This window comes from Lycorma delicatula, chromosome 4 (genome assembly GCF_047948215.1).
Source record: "Lycorma delicatula isolate Av1 chromosome 4, ASM4794821v1, whole genome shotgun sequence".
Lineage (NCBI taxonomy): Eukaryota > Metazoa > Arthropoda > Insecta > Hemiptera > Fulgoridae > Lycorma > Lycorma delicatula.
The window spans coordinates 176033725-176058199 of NC_134458.1; the positions used below are offsets into that span (position 1 = coordinate 176033725).

The following is a 24475-nucleotide window of genomic DNA, read 5'->3' on the forward strand; positions in this document are numbered from 1 at the left end:
CATGTCTCCAATTTAACATTTCTCAAATTTTATCAAAATTAACATGTCTCAAATTTTATCAAAAATCTGGGTTTAGCATTCTTTTGTCATTGTTATTTGTACAAAATGAAAAATTTACATAGGAATTTCCTAAAAAATAGCAAATATTGATACGTATTTCAATAAGTTTAAGCTAAATTTAAAAACTGTTATTTTTTCAGTATGACTGTTAGCAGTTAGAACTGAGATCAGTTCTGATTATTTTTGTAATTAAAAATTTTTACACTAAAAATCTATTTGTTTCCTACACATTTGTTGCCCTTTGTTGCAGAGAGGCTTTTTATGGAATTCCTGCATACATCATAGTTTGACTTTAAAATGTAATACCTCTCTCTATCTCGGGTTTATTTAAAATTAAATTATACATCTCTTATTTGTAAGAATATTATGTTTTAATCAGTTAGTAAATTTTTAATAATTTTACCATATTTTCATCAATGTGTAATGAAAGTAAAGTTGCAGATACCTCACTCGTTAATTTGAAAATAGTTATTCCAAAGCTAATAATAAAAAATTAATGGAATAGCAACATTTGAAAATTAACTGAATATATCATTTGGAAAAAAAATTATTTTCAATTATTTTAAACAAACAATGATGATTCAATAATTAGAGATAAATGGTAACAGCAGAAAAAACTATTACATAAAATAAACTGAAACTGTACGATGTTCAAGTTGCCACCCCTTCTTTCCTTTTCTCTTTAGCCTCCGGTACCACCATAAGGTACTATTTCAGAGGATGATATGTATGAAGTAAATGAAGTGTAACCTTGTACAGTCTCAGGTCGACCGTTCCTGAGATGTGTGGTTAATTGAAACCCAACTACCAAAGAACAGTGGTATCCACAATCTAGTAATCAAATCCATATAAAAGTAACTGCCTTTACTAGGATTTGAACCTTAGAACTTTTGACTTCGAAATCAGCTGGTTTGCAATGACGAGTTAACCAATAGGCCAGCCTGGTGGGCTAAGTTGCCACCCCTGATCAACTTAAATGTCACTGTTCAAAAAGAATTTCCATTATTATAACCTATTTTGTTTATTTCAAAGCATCAGCTTCTTTTGAAACATGATTGTGGAGAATAACATTTTCTGAAGAGTAGACCGACCAAAATTCATTCAAAAATGTTAAAACAGTATGATAAAATGTGTATTACCAATGCTTATTTTTTATTATAAATGAACTGAACAGTTTAAATTGGAAAATCAAGTGTCACCAACTTTCATCTTAGTCATGGAAATTTCAACTGATGCTTTCCAATATAACATTGATGATCTTATTCACAAGGATAGATGATAAAAATTTGAGAAATTGGTGAAATTTTTTACTGCAAGTATCAGTCTGATCATTCCATTAACCTTGATAAACTGAATTACTGCAAAACAGATTAAAGGTGAATCCCAAGACAGTTGGCTTAAATTCGCGAACACACTCTCATTTTACATACAAATGGAATTTAAAAAACAGTTTTTAGCAAAATGTAACCTTTTTTTTTAGATCGCATAATAAATCATAATAAAACCTACGATTTAATTTTGACTCGGAATTCAGAGTATGAGAATGGAAAGCGTACGTCAGAGCGTAGAATGGAAACATCTGACTTTGTCTACCAGAAAAAAATTAAAAAACTACATATCAGTTTATCGCAATTATTTTGAAGAACAACATATTATAACAGTGAATGCTATTATGACATGATAGAAAGTAAAGTTAAACCTGCAATAAGGAGGAAACATCCTGGTTCTCTCTCAAAAGAAGTAATTTTTCTGCATGTAAAGCCCATCCCCATATCGCTTAAAAGACATGGGAAGCTATTCAAACATCGGGTCAGGAGATGTTTTCACATCTACTTTACAGTCCTAATCTCACACCTTCAATTTTTTTTTGTACGGTTCTCTAAAAGGATTTTTATGTGGCACCAAGTTTGTCAACAACATGCAGGTCAAGTATATAGTACAAGAATAGCTCAGAAAATGATGTGAACAATTCTTTATTACAAGAATAACAACTTTACAATTACAAACCTTTACCTTTACAATTTAAATGTTTCTGGTTTACAATAAAAAAAGGTCCTTGTAAAATCTTTCCAGTAATCTATTTACAGAAGAAATATTTTTAAATCGCATTTAATAACTTCTTTCCAAATTGTTATATATTAAACAAATATAGTAAAAACTAAATATTTATTCTAAAAAGGTTTTAGGAAATGATAGGCTACATTAAAAAAAAAAAACAATGAAATTATCATTCACAAATATGATGTAGAATTAAATAAGACTAACTACCCAAACTGCCTTCAGGATCATCAAATGACAGTTATTTTGATTCACATTTCTTTCTTTTAAACATTATATTCAAAGTGTAAAAAATTATTTTATTATATAAAATTTTCTAACCTTTGTCAAATACATTTAAAACATTTACTTTTATCTTAACAAAATTTCCAGAAACTAACAATTATTTTTAAAAATGAATAGTCATCCAACATTTAGCAAAATAAGATTCATAAAAGTTTGGTAAATTATCATTTACACATCTGACATAGCTTCATCAGAAAAAATTAATCAGCTAATCGAAGTTCAGAATAGAAAGATGGATATCATGTTTTGGCTACTTATCTTCATATATTACAACACAAATCTACATTTAAACATTATTTTGGCTTGAAAAGTACGTAAGATCATCTTTTCTTCTGTTCTATACAGCAATTTTTTGTGCAATTTATACTTTTTCTATTCATAACATCTAAAAAGGTGACTATTCTGAAAACTGCTCCATGTCTAGCTTTTTTCCTGCATAAAAAATACAATCTGTATCTAAAAACTAAGCCAGTTTGAAATTTTGATCGTTTACTATTATAAGTTAACTATAACAAAGAAATTTACTTATTTAACTGGAAGCATTTTTATTTTTAAGGACTAATGCATTTCTTGCTGTACACTTTGATATTCTACTTTTTGAATTTTTACGGTTTATGAAAATTTAATAATCATGTAAGAGTATAAAAAATGCAATAAATTTATCTTCACATTTTCAGTCAACAATTCATGCAAAGCAATGTGCATCACCTTAAATTAAAATCATTATATTAGCTTAAAATTAATCAATCCTTGCTAACCATAAAATGTGAATATTTTTTTGTTTCTTAACTGAAGAGAAATATTTCTAAAAAAAAGTTAAATTCATCATCATTGAATGTTATTTAATTTCATTAAATAAATTCTTCAAATTTTCTTTTTTTTTACTTCTACAGTTTTATTCAGGTTTTTGGTCAAAAACTGTGTAAAATACTAGGAGTATATTTTATTTGAAATGATATAAAACCAAGCCAATTATAGATGGAATAATTCATTTTACAGTAATCAGTTGGAATGAATAGTAGAATCTATAGATGCAATAATTGAAATAAAATACTTAATGTAATTAAAAATGTCCATTATTTAATAAGATCCAACAATAAAATTTAATTAGTATACTTATTTAAATAGTAAATTTCTTTAATAATACCTGATACTGTGCCGTAAGCTTTCTTGTGACTGATGTCTCAGCAATATATCCATTATCTATAGCACTGTCTGGAATAATATTCAGCTGTAAACCAGACACAACATCAACTTTTAATCTGGTCAAAGAAACTTTATCACTACCAATCCTTAATTCTTTAGCACCTACCACTCGGCCAGATATAGCTGACAGTACCTGTTAAAAAAATTTATTTTTAACAATTCATTAAACAATTAAAGTCCTAAAATGTGAAATATTTTAAGAAATTATTTACTTCTAAAATAATTCAGGGTGATGAGTTTAAAATATTAGGACTGTAAATTAAGATTCCACATTTACTTTGTATAACTCTCAACTCACATAAGCACATACTCATGTTTTAGGAAGGTAAAAACTTAAAAGAATTTTTTTGAAATATTATTAAGATGGTGTGGGCACTTGTAGAGAGTATAAAATAGAAAAGTAGAAAAATTGTGTAATTTAATTGTAAGAAGATTAGAAGAATACGAAGAAATTCACAAATAGATTCTGTAAAGAATGAACTATAAAATAGTACAGAAAATGAGTCTGTGGAGGAATGTAGAGAGATAGATTAAAGTAGAAATTCATTATCTACTGCTCAAACTAAGAGATATTGGAAAAATGATGATAATAAGTAACAAATATTGGAAAAACCGATTGCTATTTCATATAACTTCTGAGCTTCACGTTTATTGCTGAAAAGTTGATTACATTGATTTAATTTAACCATGAATAACTATGGAGAGCTGATCTGGAAGTTCTGACTTCTCAATTTTATTAATCTCCAAAGGATCTCAATACTTTATACAAAACAATACTATACGAGGTCTGTTCAAAAAATAACTGAACATTTTTAATTACACGCCAACAGAGAGATTTAGTGATGTGCAGTTGGCAGCACTGTGTTCCACATAACCTCCTCTGTATCCAAATGTTCTTGGATTGTTGGTATTTCATTTAGTTTTCATGTTATTGTTATTTGAGTGCAACATGTTTAAGTGTTAGTAGCAATTTTTGTAATGTGTGTTTTTCAGGAGCAAAATACAATGTAAAATTTTACATGAAACTGGGGAAAATTTTCACAGAAACTTTTAAAATTTTGAAACAAGCTTATGGAGATGATGCTCTGGGTCATACGCAATACTGTGAATGAGTTTCACGATTTAAAAGTGGTCGTCAGTTAATTGAAGATGACCCTCAACCAAGAAGGCCTTTGACTTCAACTGATAACACACATTCAGAAAATCAATGATCTGGTGTCTGCAAATCACCGACTGACTATCAGAGAACTTGCAGAAAGGGTTAGCATCTCAATTGAATCATGCCAAGACATTTTGACTGAAAAATTGATCATGCATCGAGTTGCAGCAAAATTTGTTTCTCATTTGATGACCAAACACCAGAAAGTACATCGAGTGGACAATTGCCAGCAACTCCTTGAACAAGCTGATGACGATGTAACATTCATGCAAAGGATTGTTACGGGAGACAAAAAGCTGGGTTTATGGCTACAACATTGAGACAAAAGTTCAATCATCAAAAAATTGCACATTACAAAAATTACTACTAACACTTAAACATGTACTCAAACAACAATAACACAAAAACTAAATGAGATATCAACAATCCATGAACATGTAGCTTACAGAGGTTATGCAGAACACAATGCTGTCAACCGCACGTCATTAAATATCTCCTTTGGTGCGTAATTAAGAAAGTTCAGTTGTTTTACAGACCGCATATTTAAACAATAACATATTTTTTCTTCAGGAATTTTAAATGTGTTATCCTCTGGAGTAATGGTTCTGAACCTGTGCTCCATTGAGTCCTAAGGGCTTCCTTGAGATATTATGGTAAATTTCAAAGTTTTTAAAATATAATTTCATTGCATAGACATTGTGTAGTTTTTTAAATATCTCTTTACATTTCTTTACTATTTACCTCCCCCCCATAACACTTCTTTTTATTTTTCTGTTTAGCCTCTAGAACTATCATAAGGTATTACTTCAGAGGATGATATTATGAATGTAAATGAAGTGTAGTCTTCTACAGTCTCAGGTCAACCATTCCTGAGATGTGTGATTAATTGAAACCCAACCACCAAAGAACACTGGTATCCATGATCTAGTATTCAAATCTATATAAAACTAACTCCCTTTAGAACTTTAGAACTCTCGACTTTGAAAATCAGCTGATTTTCAATGATGAATTCAGCACTAGATCAACCTGGTGGGTTATAACACTCCTCCTAAACACCATTAACTTGCAAGACATAGGGTAGACCAAAGAGGGTCTGTCATAGAATTGATTCTAAAATGGTCTTTCACTAAGCAAATATCACTGTTTTCATTTTTGCATAAATGACCTGTTATTATTAACCATATATTAACATTTTGTTTTAGTTTTATATTAAAATGAATTTTTTTATTTACCTTATGTAAAACAGCTAAAATAAATGTAAAAATATTTAAATTGTTTTTTCTTAAAAATTGAAAGAGAAATAAACAATGAAAATTGTCTTTAGTTTTAAGACTTTTTTATATTAATAAAAATATTATTTATTACTTCATGCTATAGTAAAGACACTAAATCTCTTAATACAAAAAATCCCTATTATATCTCAAAACTCTGTTTGTTTATGGATTACAAAAAGAAAGTGAAGAAAATTGCATTTTTTCTTCAGTAAAATATAACCGTATTTGTCAGAAATTTTCAGTGAAATAGTTAAACATTAACCATTCTTCATCAATGAAAAAATGTAAGGGTCTACAAGACCAATTTTTTAATTTTAGTCAATAAGATAAACACAGTACATTATCTTCTTTCCTTTTTTTTCAGTACAGATAAGATGCTTACAATGATGCACATACACATCACAGCATCCTTTTACTATTTTAAGAGAAGTTAATACAATGTTAAAATTACATCATAGCATATAATGTCTAATACACATAAGTTACATTAACTTTCATAAATCCAATTTTACAACCTATTTAAATGAAAGAAATTTTTTTACCAACCTGAACTTCAGTTCTGCCAATACTACGACCCTGTACAATTTGACCATGTAGAGAAGCAATACGTGGATCAGATATCCTTAGTAGACTGAGTACAAGGTCTGTCACTCTCAGCCACGTACGCCGGCTTACAAAATAACTGACTCTACCAGAATCATGATCGGCAGCTAAAAATCTTGCATATACCTGTATTTAAAAATTTGTTTACATCTTTATTAACATAAAAAAGATGTGAGGCACTAAGTAGTATTAGTTACTAAAAATTATACTAGCTTTCAATAGAATAATTTTATTATACAATAGAAGAGCACAGCTAAACAAATTTTCTACATAATTTCCATCATTATGAGCATTAAGTCATTTTTTCATATTTTGTAATCAGTTTTTTCATTTCTTCCTCAAGGAATGGCACTGCCAGTGAAGATAACCATTGTTGTACAGCATTTTTCATGTCACCATCGTCATTGGAATGCTGACCAACAAGGGATCGCTTGAGATAGAGAAACCAGTGGTAATCACTTGGCACCAAGTTAGTTCTATAAGGTGGGTGATTCAATTGTTCACAAGCAAATTTTTCCATCAGACTTTAAGTTTCACCAACAACATGCAGACTAGCACTGTTCTGAGCGTACATCTCCTTTGTTTGTTTGTTTTAGATTGTAACCACAGTTTTTTGAGAGCATCTCAACAAAGCAAATCATTTGTAGTCTCACTTCTCGGCAAGAAGTCAACCCACAAAACCCCTTTCTTATCCCAGAAGACGGTACACATGATTTTTCATGTTGAAATGGTGGTTATGAACTTCTATTTTTAAAGATGTTATGTTACCGTTCCATAGACTGCTGTTTGGATTCTATGGTGATGTGAGAGACCCGAGTGTCATCACCAGTCAATGTTTGGTTCAAAAAACATCATCTTCATTTTTGTATCAATTAAGATTCTCTTAATTGATGACTGAACACAGTTTAATTGCTTGGTTTTATGAATTTCTGTCAATATTTTCAGCAATTAATGAGAGCAGAGTTTGTGATAACCTAGGTAGTGTTACTATTTCATGCCAAATTATACGTCAGAACTCAACATATAACAAAGAAATTCTAAACTGTAGATTTTCTTCTATTTTTTCATCCACTCACATTACCAAATCGTTATTCATGATGGAGAGAGCCTGCACATTACTGTATCCTTGGTTGTATTACCACTCTCTCTTTCTAACCATTTCATCACTAGCAGCTACTTACCATAAACTTCACCAATTTGCCAATGAATATCAGTTGTTTTGTTTGACATTTCTTGCATTTGAAAATTGAATAACTGTTCTAATTTCACAAATGGCAGATTCTTGATTGACTTGAATACTTTAAACAATGTTATTGTACTTATATTGGCGTCTATTGAAAGCCAAAAAAATTTAAAGCTAAAACTGATTTCAATTTTTAGCCCTGTAAATAGTAATAGTAAATTTCTGTACTGACCAGCCTACTTGTTAATTTTGCAGAAGGTCTGTCGATTAACTTAATTTTAACTTAACTAAATAACTGTAAGATCTAGTTATTTTGGATATAAGTGAAGTTAGTAGAAATAAATATTATTTTAAAGCTATTTCTTGAATTATCACATAATAATAATTATTTAAATGCCATATCACGCCTGTGAGAAATAAATAATTTAAAATATAAAAATATGTGGAAATAAAAACTTATTTTTAGATTCAAATTGAAGTATAAATAGGAAATAAAGATGAAGTTACATGTTACAGTAGATATTTTTGTAAATACTAACTTGAAATTTCAGAATATATGAGTTTTTAAAACATAAATTATAATTTATAATAGGACAGTACTGTGGTGGAATATTGATAAGAAATAAAATCCTTGCAGAAAGTAATAGTTTTTTTTATTATCTGACATGATCATGTGAAAGCTTTTTTAAGTACATTTACTATTATTATATTATAATCATGTAAATTCTTGTTTGGTAAATAATTGTTGTTCGGCACTCAGAAGTAATATCCATTCATAAATGAAGATATTAAAATAAATAAATGTTTATTCTGAATGGAACATAAAAATGCATTTCATACATCACATCAGAGTAGTTTAAATTATAAATATAAAAACAAATTACGAGGGATATCTCTAAAATAAAGACCGCTGGGAAATTTCTCTCCTTAATATTGGCGAACCTGTGTCTTCCATGGCCAAGCTAGTAATACACGCTGCATTGTTGTCTGTATGTTGTCACGTTGTAGTATCTTGTGTGAGTTATTATGTCATAGAATAAACAGAAAAATCGATGTTGCCACGACTGTGAAATACGGGAAGTCATACATGATTTAAACCATCAAAATGTTAAGCCGCATGAAATTCATAGGTAGTTGGTTGATGTGTATGAAAATGAAACATCTGAAAATGGTGTAAGAGGTTTAGAAATAATAACAGAACTGTTATTATATCTGTAATAACAGAACAGTCTGTTAATAATAACAGAATTAACGTGTACGATGAAGGCCGTTCGGAGAAGCCCTCGATAATCACTGAGGACTTGAAACGCGTCGATGATGAAATCGGAAGAGATCGTCAAACTATTTCTGACCTGGCCCTTGTTTTTCATGATGTTTCAAGAACTGTTATTGGTAGCATTGTTAATGACCATTTAGGGTTCAGAAAGGTTTGTTCACATCGGGACCTGCACGTCTTAACGGAATGTCACAAAAAATCCGAATGGGATCTGCTTTGGAATTTTTGATGCGCTACACAAAAAAAGGTGAAGAGTTCCTTAATTTAATTGTTACTGGTGATGAAACATGAATTCCATATTACACGCCAGAGAGAAAACGGCAGTCAAGTGAATAGCGTCATCCTCAGTCACCAACAAATGTCAAGGCACAGCCATTTGGACACAAACTGATGGCCACAGTCTTTTGGGATTGATTTGGCATACTGCTAATCAATTTCATGCCATGTGGATCGACTATAAATGCAAAAGCCTACGGTAAAACTCTATTTAAGTTACGGTGCGCAATTCAAAATCAGTGACGTGGGTGACTGACCGACGGCGTCGTCCTGCTACACAATAATGCACGTCAACAAGTTTCGGGTCCGACACGTAATTTACTGAGAACATTTGGATGAGAGATTTACGATCACCACCATATAGTCCAGATTTAGCTCCTTCTGATTACCATTTGCTTGGGAAATTGAAACAATTTTTGAGTGGTAAGCAATTCGCGGGTGATGATTAACTTAAAAATACTGTTAATCAGTGGCTAATTGGACTGGCGACAGAAAAATACCACGAGGGTATATTGAAGCTGGTGTATCGCTACGATAAATGTCTTAATTCATGTGGTGATTATATAGAGAATTAGTATAAGGTATAGTTTAAGAGAAATAAAAAATATTTATACAGTTTTCAGAATAAATTTTTTTAAAATGAAACTGTCTACTTCAGAGATAACCTCTCATATAAGACAAAATAGTGTTTAAACTCAATATTAATTACATAAATACAAAAAAAATGGAATAATGTTAAGGAAAATACATCAAGTATAAAAAAAAATACTACAAATTAATTTATGGATCAGAAGCAACTATTGAAAAGTATTATGAGTATAATACACATAGAATGGATGCAGATAAATAGTGTTTTTTTTTCCATTAGTAATTAAAATGTCATTATCAGAGTAATAAATACCAATAAAAGAAAAAAACATTTTTTAATTGTATTTTAAATAAATTTGGTGGGAAAATTTTTCAAATGGTTCGGCTATTTATTGAAAATTTCAACTGAAGCATAAGCCCCTTTCTTGTAAGCCAAAGTATTTTACCGAGTTATGTAAAAACAGTTCTGCTGACTGCTTCGGTAAAGATGGATATTGTTATTTTTTAATAAGTGATCATTCTTTTTAGCAAGGATTGCACATTTTTAAATATAAACACAATGATAAGTTGAAATATTTAATTTTCTAAATATTGGTCTACAAAATTCATTCTTATAGGCACTAGATAATGATTTATCAAACTTTTTTTTCTCTTAAAAAGTTGTTTTGACTTTCTGTGGGAACCCCAAGAAATGACATTACACTTTATATGGGAATATATGTAGACATAACAAATATTTAATAATGATGACAAGCTTAGCATTTTCAATAAAGTGCTTCAGAGCAGAACAGTACTGCTTGATTTTGTTACAAACAAAATCAATTTGATCATCCCATGAGTATTTGTCATCCAAAAAGTCATCCAGAAAGTTTGCTTTGTATACAACATAAATACTATCGTTATCATTAATGCTAATTCTGTCCAAGTGATAGGCAATATTCTGTTTATCTGCACAATGCAATGGTTTTACCATAGTTAAAGGTAGATGGTATCAGTCAATCATCATTGCTAATGATCGTAAAATCTGAATTAAGTTTCACTGTCACTAAATTTTATTTTATTTTTGTCAATAAATTTATAAAATATGAATATAATCTCTATTTATTTTAATGATTCATCACATATTTTCACAAATAAGAAGTAAAAAATTCAATTTACATGATGCAAGCACATAGGCAACTCCATTCATAAAGCTGAGATTAGTTTTTACTATTTTCATCTATTTTTAATGTGTGATTTACAGCAGTGTTTTTCAACCCGGGGTCACAAAACTAGCCCACAACTTTACATGTAAACAATAATGAAATCATTTATGAGAAAAAAGATTATTTATTACAAACAATTTACTTATATTTATAAGTACACATATAGAGAAAATAAATTAATGATGTGGCTGCATTGGTTTTTCATTTAAATTGTTCTCCATACATGGATCTATGTTAGAAACTCACACAAACAAATTGTCTTCAAGTGATAAAAGACAATTCCTACATTTAGTTTTTAGTGCAACCATAGGTGAAAAACCCTTTTCACAGAGATAATATGTGGCAAAAGGGAGTAATATTTTCAATGTTTCTGTGACTAAATTTCCACATTCACTTTGAAAAGAAAGCCAAAACATATCTAAATCTTCAGATGTGAATTGTAGTTGTAACATTTTATAGACAGATATTTCAATGAGCTGGTTGTGACTCTCAACTGGTAACTTAGCAGCTGCAACAACATTTTCACTAAATGGATTCAGTACCCATCTCTTCGCGAAATCATTTTTCTCTTCCAGGAAATATTCTGTCAACTGAAATTTTAGCACATGCAAATGCATCTTCATGCTATCCAAACTGTAATGAATAATAATGTCTTCTTCATCCAGATTTTCTCTATGTAACTGGAAATGAGTGGAAACATATAAAATTCTTTTTAAAGGCGAATAATTTAGATATCAAGCTTTTAAATGAAAGCATACACTTTGTCTGTCATTAATAAAATGTTTTTATTGTAGATTCATATTAAAGTCATTTAAATGCAGAAATTGATCAGCTAAGTAAGCCAGCACAAACATATACTCATTATTCTGTAAAAACATTGAGAATGGTGTTTGTTTATCCTGGAAAAATATCATTAATTTTTCTCGCAATTCCAATAACTGAGTTAGCACATTCCCCCACAATAACCATCTGACTTCTGTATGGAAAAGAAATGTTTTCTTTTTACCCATTTCATTTCATCACATAGTTTAACAAACAGCATATTCTGTAATGGTCGACTTGTAATAAAATTAACCATTTTTACAACTTTATAAAGAATTTTTTTGAGATTATCTGGTTAATTTTTTTGAGATTATCTGGTTTATTTTTTGTGGCAAGAGCATGTCTGTAAAGGAAGCAGTATGTCCATTCCATACTTGGTATAAGACGATCTTTTAATTTTTTCATAAATCCACTGTTCTTTCCTGTTATTGCTTTAGCACCATCATTACATACTGCAATATATTTTATCCAATATATGTTATAATTTTTGGTAGCTTCATAAAAAAGAATTGTCCTGATTTGAAAACAACATATTTTCCTTGATTGATCTGTCCTTATTGCATTCACATCTTACAAAACATAGAAATTGAGAAATGTTTGCCATATCTGTTGATTCTTCAAACTGAATACTAAAAAATTGATTTGAACTCACTTGCTGAATTATCTGATAGCGAACATTAGCAGCCATGTAACTGATTCACCTTGATACTGTGTTGTTAGAAAGTGAAATTTTTTTCAATTTTTTTGCTTCTTCCACACCTATTAAAACACTCACCATCCATATCATTTGCAACAGACAATGTGAGGTTTTCTGCAGTTATATGGGGTCTGGATATCTTAGCTACCCTTAATGCTACAAGATAAGATGCTTCAAGTATACTTTTATTAGTATGGCTTGATTTAATAATAGAAGATTGATGATTTCTCAAAGTATGTAATTTCTTTTGAAAAATTCCAAGGGTTTGCTTTTATGGTCTGGATGTTTAGTTTCCAAGTGTCAAATTAATGTTGATGGCTTCAGCTTTCATCAGAGGACTTGAAAGCAAACAATCAATTTTAGAAAAACAAAGAATGAATTGAATGGTTAAAACTGGTTCAAGACTAACTAGGAGAAATAAGCATAACAGAAGAAACCATTAATGATAGAAACAAACTAAAGAAAATATTACAAAATGAAAACAAAAGATTCCAAAACACATAGACCAACGCATCAAAAGAGAAGAATAAAAGAAAATATGTTTGAAAGAATAAAAGCTTACTGCCAAAAAATATAAGAACCCAAAATGCTTAAGAAGTAGTTGATTTAACATATTCCTAAGGTGAGTGATTTGGGGAAAATACAAAACTTAACAAGCAATAGAATAAATAAATATGAAATGTGCTGTTATTACTCTAACTTTGGTATCACCATTTTTTCAGTTTGTCGTACGGTTGTGCAATATTCTAAAAAGTGTATGACTAGACTGAATGAAACAAAAGGGGAGTAACTTATATTTTCTTATACATTATTTTTAAAGTTATTAAAATTGTATAAGAACTATATGGGAAAAACTCGCAGTAATATTGCTTTAACATTTTGGGAACAAAGGATTAAATGGTTTTACTTTTTTCAGTGAATGTGAATGACAAAAAAAAAGTGCAAAGTTTATACCTTAATCACTAAAGATGACAATGTCAGGTAGAATTAAAAAAAGATTTGATCCTTAATTATGCCCATCTAGTCTTGGCATTATTTCTGTTCAATTTAAAATCAAGCATTTATTTTTCCGTGACACTCCAAAAAAAAAATTGTTTTAAATATATTGAAAATGCTTAAACTGATGAAGAGAAAGGCTTGAACATTCAAAAAAGTAAACCCATATGAATCTAAATGGGAGCCTTTTCATTTTATTGAAGTTGGTTAATAAAACAAGATATTTACACACTTCTGAAGAGTTTGAAAATTTTTTATTTCAGTTCTTTGTGTTATAAAAAACAAAGGCAATTTAACCTTTTATGCTAATAGAAACTTGGCACGCTTAAACTAAAACATGCAATGTGCATGGCTGTTAGCAGCAATATACTAATTGCAGCTTTTGATACGCAGTGACTCTACATCTAAAATAAAACAATTTTATTCAAAATCAGATATTTCATTAAAATAATAGATACTAGTACATACTTCAACAGGACTCTGCTGGTAACGTAATCTGCATGCCATACCCAGTTTATCTTCATCAATAGCATTACCTACGTCTTCAGTTACCATTCCGTTAAGACCGGTAATATCATCCCACTGAACAGCATTACTATTTTCACTGTTACTGTTGGCATTATTCCTACTGACACCATCAACACTTCGTTTTACTTTTACTGTACTCCTGAAACAATTAAAACAATAAACAAGTTTCATTATCACATCATCATTTTAACTTAGTAATTATCATAAGCAATAATCATAAATATTCTTATCATGAATGTAGGAGATGTGATAAAAAAATAATAAAAATCTTAATTCTGCACATTATGTTTTTTGATTGAGTTTGTCTTTTTCCCACACATAAAATCATTGTCTGTAATGTATATTTGTACTTTCAGCCATATTAGACATCTAGTTCAAATTTAGTAGCTGAGTAATTAATTAGACATACTCTATTACAGTTGGCAATTGACTTTGTATGAAGATTGTATGAAGATCCTTAGAAAAAAGGTTGTGTAAATATTGAATTAAAAATGAAATAAAGTGCAGTGAATTGGTGAAGATGTTAGAGAATTTTTGGCATGAATGATATGTTGACACCAAAGGTTTATGAGTTTTACAAACAGTTTCAAGAAGACCTTGAAGATATTGAAGATAACAAAAGAACTGGACATTCTAACATAACAAGAACTAATGAAAATATTGAAAAAATAAAGGAAATTGTGATCAACAATCAACCAATCAGTTTTAAATAAGTTGTTGAAGAGGTGGGAATCACTTATGGCTTGCGTAAAATAATTTAACTCATATTTTGGGTATCTAATGAGCAGCAGCAAAATATGTTCCAAAACTGTTGAATTTCAACAAAAGGAACTCTCTAAAAACATTTGGAACAATAAACAGACCAAGGAACAAACAGCAATTGTTAGCTGACATTGCTGATGATGATTCATAATTATTTAGATATGTCATAACAGGTGATGAAACGTAAACATACAGTTATGATACTGAAACAAAGGTAAAATCATCCCAATGGAAGCTTCCTGAAGAACCAAGACTGAAAAAAAACTTGCTAAGTGGATTAAATTTAAATGTTCTTACAGATTTTTTCAATCCCAATGGCATCATCTGTTATGAATTATTACCACAGGTTGTACAGTCAACAAACATTATTACTTAACAGTTTTATGCCGTTTACACAAGACAATCTGAAGAACATGACCATAAACTTTGGTAAATAATTCTATTTACTTTTTTTAAATGAATTGCTTAACTAATAAAGATTCTGTACTTGTGCACATGTTAATTAATAATCTTCAAGTTGTAAATTTATAAAATGAATTTATCTTGTAATAAAAGAAAAAAATATTAAACTAACTGGGTTTCTACATCTGAATCAAACTGTATTAAGTTCCTAAATATATTATTGGTGGAATGGAACAGCTGTATTAATCTCCACATCATCATGACAGCAGAGTAGTAGCATCCCTGCCTTTCATTTGGATGTTTCAGGTCCAAGTCTCAGTCAGGCCTAGCACTTATAACATACAACAAAATTCATTTTCATTCATCATAGTGACTATTTTTGGGTTCAACCTGCTGTTTCTATACTATATGAATAAATAAATTTATTCAATGAAAAAAAGAAATAAATAATTAAAAGGTACTTACAATAAATCCAATATGCAAAAAATTATAAATTAATTTAAACTCGTACAAGCATCAAGCATAGGTACAGTACTGCTTAAGTGGTTATTTTTTACTAAATATACTACTGACATGTATCTCATATGAAATACTGTTATTCTTTAGGAATGCAAAGTTGAAGTCTCAAATGCTAAATTGTAATATTCATAGTTATGTCAACATCTACATTACACAGGGCTAATGGGTTATTCTGAAATGTGAGAACTGCATTAGCCTCCAAAAGGTATAAAAATATTGTAGATAAAAAAAGTTAAAGAACTATGTAAAAAAAATATGTTCATACAATCATACAATAGGAATTATTACTGATCTAAGAAATATATAAATTAATCTGCCACATATATTGTAAGTAACTGATGCAGCTTAGATAAACTTAATTTCTGATCTGTTTTCTGTTATACGCCTTTGTATTTTTAAGATTACCTAAGCTGCATCAGTTACTTATATGAAGTGCATCAGTTCTATATGAAGTATCGGAAAAATTAATAAATTACAGAATTGCCATTTATCAGGTAAATGACAACTTCAGGGAGTGTTAGAGTGTTTTATTTTACAATTCAAATAAAAATAAACAAAAATAAATAATTTTACATTTTATTTCAATGATCTAATAAAATTGCTAACAGAATAAACCCTTAGTATGACTTAATAAAGTGTAATTTCTTACCTTGACTGTTCATCTGGAACTCTCCATCCTTTTACTTGACTCAATTTAAAATCAGCAACGCTTACTTCTAGTGGGAATTCTGGCATCCATACTTTAAACTGGGCAAGTCCAGTATAAGTTCCATATTTGACAGAGACAGATGCGTTCCACGAACCTCTTATCTCAGAGCCATCAACATATACTGAACTGCAAGATGATGAAACCTAAACACATACCATATGAAGTAATTTTATTAAACATGTTGTCTAGTGAGTAGCAATTAATAATTAATAACAAAAATCATCTACTAACATGCCAAAATTGATATCTTAACATAAACTTATTAATTTACATAAAAAAATTCTTTAAATCCATGGAATCGTCAGTTATAAAATGCTATAAAATCTGGTACTGCATTACCTTAATGAAAAAACTCATAGATGTCACAATCAACTATCATGATCATTTCATGATGATCATGAGAACCGTAGTCTCTTCATGCTGGTATTGTACTACTTGATTTTATAATTGATGATAAATCCTCAGATTCAAAATGCCTTTTTACAGAAATTGTTTATATTAAGCTTGTTATTTTGAAGTATTCATAGGTGATTTTTATAAATGGTTTGAAATACAGAGTGATTCAGGAGGAAAGGGAAATAATTTTGGAACTGATTCTAGAGCTTGAATAAAAAAAAAATTTATGCAAACATATGACTGAAAATGCTTTGTTATCAAGTTATGGCTAACTGAAATATGTGTAAAATGTTTTATTTCAGTTCCCCAGGTGAAATGCGGTCATACTGAAATTTTTAAGGCATTATATAAGGAATTAACTTGATGTTAAGTTTTTTGACCTGAAAAATCGAATAAAACAGGTATCAGAACAATATCTCCCTTAATTTTCATGGTATCAAATGTAAGACAGAAAAATTTGATGACAAAAATAGTGTATTTAGGTTTGAGTATAATAAAATAACTAATAAATGTGTTAATTTTATTATCATAAATTGTAGAGAATTTAATTCTGAGCAGGTTGATGTAATAAAGTCTATGAAAAACAAAAAAAGTCAGCTATTAATCAAAATCAAAACTTAACAGAAAAATGTTATGAATTCGTAAAAACTAAAAACAACTGTTTTTAGTACAATAAATTTTTGAAAAATTAGGTTGGTAACACTTACTATATGCTTCAAAATTAATTTGAACTACTCACTGTTGTCATAAAATTTGCTGTTATATGTTAGCAGTGAAGGTTAGGCAGTTTAGTTGTTTTTGACATAATTCTGATTGTGTTAAATTATTTTTGAGAATCATGTTATGTGATGTTTTGTGCTTGTAATCTAAACTGAACCTATATTTTTTCAATTGAATCTGAATTTAAAAGAGTGAAATTCCATTTTGAATTCTTTGTTTTGAAAAAAGCCATGCCTTTTCATTCTTGCAGAGTACATGCTGATATGATTTTTGTTTACAGCTTTTGTGATGGAAGTGCTTCAGCTGTGGTGGAAGAATACAGACTTATATACCCTCTTTCTTTTTTTTGTTTAGCCTCCGGAACTACCGTAAGGAATTACTTCAGAGGATAATATGTATGAATGTAAATCAAGTGTAGTCTTGTAAAGTCTCAGGTCGACCATTTCTAAGATGTATGGTTAATTGAGACCCAACCACCAAAGAACATCGGTATCTACAATCTAGTATTCAAATCAATGTAAAAGTGACTTAGCTATCCTGGACGAATAGTTCCAAAGCATAAAGTATTTAGTAGAATTTTTAATGATCTTTGTGAGAACGGTACACTTCCAGCAATCGTGTTTTATTTTAACATCAACCAGTACATGGTAATGAAAGGGAAAACATTATTCAGATGGTACAGCTTAGTTCTACGCTTGCGAAGAATTTCTACACGACTCAACATTCCACAAGATTGATAACGTCCACAGATTACATCATCATGTTCAGAAATTTCAATACCCCCAGTTTGGTGACCATGCCAAAGACTGAAGTTTTGTATCGGTTAACAATAATTACCACTTAATTTTGTTCATACTATTTTCAGATAAAGCTACTTTTACCTATAATAGCATAAACAACACACAGAATTCACATCAGTGGTCTGAAGAAAACTTATATGCTGTTCTTGAATCAAATTTCCACCTATGATTATCAGTGAACATTTGGTGTAGCATAATCAACAACCAGCAATAAGCCCTTTCACATGAGAACGTGTTGCAGGAAGATTTTTCGCTAGCCAATTAGGAAAATTTCTCAATAGTCGTAACTCGATAACAGTGTTTTCTAAAATATGTTTATACAAACTTTTTTCCTTGTTTCAATCTCTAGAATCAGTTCCCAAATTATTTCCCTTTCCTCCTGAATCACTCTGAATATTTTAATAAATTAACTTTTTTTTGACCTAATTTCTTATGATTTAGTGTTTTATTTAATTTTATAAGCATGGCACCATTGGTATATAAGATTATTTATAAATAAATAAAATAAGTTAAAATTCAACCTTACCAAAAATTCATCTGTGTTTTTCAAGTACTTTGAGTCATTCCACCATCAACAGGAAAAGTTTTCTTTCAATAACAACTGCAACTTTCCTACATAACGGACAAAATTACTTTTACACTATGACAACCAGTTGTTATGATTTTAATATTTCATAACTTTTCAATCTGCTTATGTTAATTTTAATTCTAATATTTTAAATTGAAAGAAAACTTTTCCTGATAATGGTCGAATGGCCAAAAGTACTCAAAAAACACAGACAAATTGTTGGTAAGGTTAAATTTTAATTTATTTTATTTATATATAAACTGTGCTTTATTGTTCCAGCGCTTTTAATTCAATCAAGAGTTTTAATTTTTTAGTACATTTTTTTGGAAGTTAATTTTAAAAAAATTATTTAAATTATTTAACTTTTAATTTTTGAGTCCATTTTTAAGTTCTTGAACTTGAAGGAGAGATGTTCTGATTTTGGCCTTCTGAAATTGATGATTTGGTTACACAAATATAAGTCTCTGGTGATGTAAGTCTGGTGATGAGACTGAAGGAGGAAATTAATTTTCTCAAATATGGATGTTGTCCGTAGTCCAAGTCCAAGTATGAATGTTGTCTAGAAATAATATATCTGGTGCTGCTCAATTTAGTGACAACTGTGGCCCAGTTTCAGGATCTTCTATCAGTTGTCAAGTTTGTGCATGCTTGGTGATTTGGTTGAAACTACATTTCATGTCAGTTCTGATTACAAATTGGAAGGGGAAACACTTGATGACAGCTTCACTGTTGTCAAGTTAAAGAAATGAAGATGATCAAGGTCTACTAAGTCCTGTAATGTCCTTTTCCTTGATGACAACCAAGATACTTGGCTACCTTATGCACAATGTTTGGGATTGGATTAGTATATGACTTCAATGTCATTATCAGTCGTGTGAATTCAACCAATAGGCTGCTATCCCAGCTCCAAGTGTTGTGACAAAATTTAATACTTCTTTGTTTGAAGCAACATAAAGGAAACTGAACAACCACATGAGGAGACATATAGGTACAAATGTCTCCTTTTCCCTTTATGGATCTAAATGTGCCTCTCAAATACCAAATATACATGTTGCATTCAGACTCATGTGTCAAAGCAGTAATAGGTGAAAGCTTGTTGTTGTGAGAAATTCTGAGAAAGAATATTTTATAAATGATAAAGAGGCAATCCTTTTGCTGTCTTTGAAATGACTTTCCTCCTTAAATTCCTACATAACTTCCATGACAGTATTCTGACTATCTCTTGCATAATAATTTAATATTAATAACTTTCTCCCTAAAAATACAATAAATTCTAATAATAATATTACATTGACAGTAAAGTTGATTCTAATCATAAAATATCAAACTGATTCCTCCTCCCCAAAAATAATTACACTAACATCAAGATTCCCCATATAAAAGTAAATAATCAATACTTAAGAAATAAACCTGAAGAGGTTTGAGTACTCTTTTTCGAATCACCATTGCATATTTTGCAAAACTTTGGTGACTAACACAAAAGCTATTTCTGAGCTAGGTAATTTTAATAAGTTAAAAGTTACCAAATATTTGCAGAAGTAATTTATTTTGAAACTGTATAGTTCAATGTCCTACCATAAAATTTATACTGATAGCAATCTTCTGGTTTTATTGAAACCTTTCTACATAAAATATTGGAGACTTCTTAAAATTCTTAATAAACTCAATGTTACAGTGGGTGGGAAACACTTTCTAGACAACTGTCTTGTGATGAATGAACTATTAAATCAAGAAACAGTCTGACCACCCATATAGACAGTATTTTTACAAATTTACCTAAAAATAATTTTTGATTCTTTTGTGCAGATTCTACAGCTTTCAGATCACAACTGTCAAATTGCAATAACTTCATTTATTAATGAAAACATACAGGGAGACGATGATTATTTTTATTCTTTTAAAAGCGTTTCAATAAAGATTCAATTAGAAATTTGAAAAATTTATGATAGAAAGAAATTGGGGGAATAAAAATTATCTTTGATACAAAATTTAATAATTTTCTTTTTACTTAGTCTTTATCATGATGTGCCATATGATTTGCAATGTAAATTAATTTTAATTCTCTAACTTAAATATTAAAATGAATTCTGTATTATTTATGTTATGGCCATTAATAAATATATTTTTTCTAATCAATTAAAACTAACATTTTTCATCTACATTCATTTATTCTTACTAGAAAAAAATTATTTGATAAAAAACAAATGTTCTTAATAACTAGGCAGAATACTTGATTGTTTAATTTTTAATGAAATATTCCCCATGGTAAAAATGTAATAGGCATCACTTTCTATGTACTGCAAAAGATAGATGATTGAAATTCTATTTTAACACTTGAATATCTTCTGATAGCTTCTTCTACATATATATATTGCTTTCCTAAAATCATGAGGTAGAAATCACAATCAAAGATGACAATTAAAAATAAAAAAACTTTTCATTATAATATTACCACAATTTTTATACAGAAACTATTTTTGCCTTTTAAATGAAAGGTAATCAGTTAAAAGTTGACTTATGCAAATATTTATATATTTCTGGCATTACATATATTTAATGCCGGAAACAGTTTTGCAATAAGGATTCAGTTTTTATGACACCAATAAATCAGAAAAAAAATCTTATATTAAAGAAGTAAAATGATGGTGTCACAAAAGTCTTAGAAAAAATATAATAATGATGACATAAATTAATTGCATAATATATATTTACTTTTAAATAATATTAGATATACCTTAAGAATGCTTTCATCTTCTGAACGACAAGATGACTGTAATGTTACATCGGCCACTTTTCCTGCTTGACTGACAATAAAAACTTTCATTGCTTGGGATACTTGACGTCCAGTTAAAACAGCCGTATTCATTACTTCCCAGTTCTATAACATTACAATAATTCAATTAAGTAGACACATTTTTATAAAATTAATAAAAATGGAAAAGAAAATCATGTTGAACAAACAAAATATATTGTAAGTTAGTTAAAAAAAATAAACAGTATGAAAATTGCATATGCTATTGCACAACTGAAATCTACTATCAATATCTAATATGTGTATATACGAGTATATACACGAGTACATATATATATATCAATATCACTTTTCTATCATAATAAAATCATTTTTCAGTTTTATATGTTTTCTAATCATCAAGACTTAGTGAATGAAACATAACCTTTTTGTTTATAAAGAGGTTGTAAGACTTTGAGACCATAGTTAATGTGATAGTAGGGTGGGTAATTGTGGACAGACCAGACAAAGGAATAACTCCTGAAAAATAAAATAGTCCTTCAATAGTTGTTTTCAATAGGGTATCGAGTAATTGAAGATTGATGTACTTAAACAATAGAAAATTACTTACTTTATCACTAACTACCCTAAGTACCCTCAGTCTACACTTAAAAAAAAAAAAACTATCCTGAGACAGTACAATCTACAAAACATTACCCCTGTTTTAACTGTCCTTGATCAATCACTCACCATTGAACCGAGTGGCTGAAACAACACATACTTTGTACACATCCCCTTCCTGTTCACTTTTACTATCATAAGGTCATTGTACTCAATCTCTTCTACTGTCATATGAGCACAATATCATTATCTATGCTGATGCATTTATTGTCTATTTTGCCTGAGTTATTTTTAACACATTAATTTTACCTGCTACAAATCAGTCACACTTCTGTGAAATTTTTATTATTTTCCTATTTTAATAATTAATATGTTTTTATGGTGATCAGCAACTAACAAATGCTAAAAATGTGAATTGAAAATGCACTCAGCATTATTAAATTTCGTGATCTATGTTAATTAAATATGATTTCACTATTATTTAAGTGCTTACTTTTAATTTACATTCTCCAATTTTCCTCAAACATTCAAGGGATTGTGGAACTATCAAGGTATAACGATTTACAATTGATAGTTTTAACCATTCTTTAATAATAATTATTATCTTTAGTAGTGTTTTAAGTTTTATGATATATTTTATATTCAAAAAGTAATGATTAATTTTTTCAAAATTAAACTATAATTTTTATATTTAAGTAATTTAAATTACCCAAATAATTATATTTGCAAAAAAAATCTACATTTGTTTATTTATTATACATAAAATAAGCATTTCTGTGAAAATTAGGTTTACTAGAGTCATTTGGAAAGTTCTTAAGACTGACACAGAGATAATAAAAAGTATGACGACCAAATATCTGTGATATTTATCAAGTATGATCTTTTAGATAATACGTTGCAAAGATTCAAATGCGTGTGTTCAGTATCCAGAAAGCTGCATGGAATATCTGGAGACTTCCAGATATTCATAAGAGAATAAGTTGCTTATTTCTGAAAATCAAGTAAAACAAACACATTTTGATGTTTTCTGAAAAACTGATAAAATAAAAGTTCAAGCTGTTATAAAGTATTATGTTGAAATGAGGTGGGTATTTTGTTGGGATCATATGAGTAATGGTGTTAGTACATTTTCAATGCAGGTTTATATCCATAAATTTCAAGCTGATATAAATCTGTTAGTATTAAGAAAAATAGTTTTTTTTTAATGAAAAACGCTCACTTTATCATCACTGGACTAAACATATAAAAAAATACAATTAAAACTACACAATGCAAACATAAAAATCATAAAATTTAACTCAAGTGAAATATAATGAGATTCAAGAGGAGTGTAAAGGGCCCCTTCTCAGATAACAAAAAGATTAAAGAACTAACATAAAAGTCTTAACAATTATAAGAAAAACAACTACATTAAAAAAACTGTTCAATACAAAATATATACATGAGTAAAACAAAAATAGAACCAAAAATGATTTTACACACAACAAAAACAATATTAAATTCTATGTAGAATACTAATACATCGTAGAAATAACAATACCTGGTCTCTAAAACTTCCTAATCATTGCCCAGGAGTTGGACAAGAACAATAATGATCTGCTTAAACACTTTGGTATAAAAAAATGGTTGATAAGAAATTTAGAATGAATAGTGTAGTACAAACTTGAATGGAGTGTGGGATTTTCTACACTCTGATATAAGAGTAATTGATTCGGTAAATGACAAATTACTGATAAAAAGATTAGTGGTACTGAAAAGATTATGAAATTTTGTTAGAATAAAAGACTAAATTGTGACCTGACAAGTGACTAATCATCCAAGACAATATATCAAGCCATGCTGTACTCTGAAATAGTCTAAAAAAATTGATTATTGAACTAGTCATGTGCTTATTCATCTAACTTAGCCTTCCGTGATTTCTGACCATTTCCAGATTAAAGACTATACTAAAAGGATAAAGAATTTCTAAAATCTAATACTGTTATACAGAAACTGAAGAGCATTTTGTAAAATTAATTCCAAGCCTCTTTC

The 24475-nt window shown here is 29.3% G+C and overlaps 1 protein-coding gene across 1 annotated transcript in view; it reads right to left on the bottom strand.

Annotated features, from left to right (window-relative positions):
* dtn (transmembrane protein 132C dtn) overlaps nucleotides 1-24475 on the bottom strand; it is a 452990-nt gene that overhangs the window by 21455 nt on the left and 407060 nt on the right. Inside the window, exons 6-10 of the mRNA XM_075364725.1 lie at nucleotides 21827-21970; nucleotides 16549-16751; nucleotides 14157-14355; nucleotides 6589-6771; nucleotides 3551-3742 (exon numbers count right to left, since the gene is read on the bottom strand). Coding sequence (XP_075220840.1) covers nucleotides 3551-3742; nucleotides 6589-6771; nucleotides 14157-14355; nucleotides 16549-16751; nucleotides 21827-21970 — 921 coding nt within the window. The remainder of the gene's footprint in view (nucleotides 1-3550; nucleotides 3743-6588; nucleotides 6772-14156; nucleotides 14356-16548; nucleotides 16752-21826; nucleotides 21971-24475) is intronic.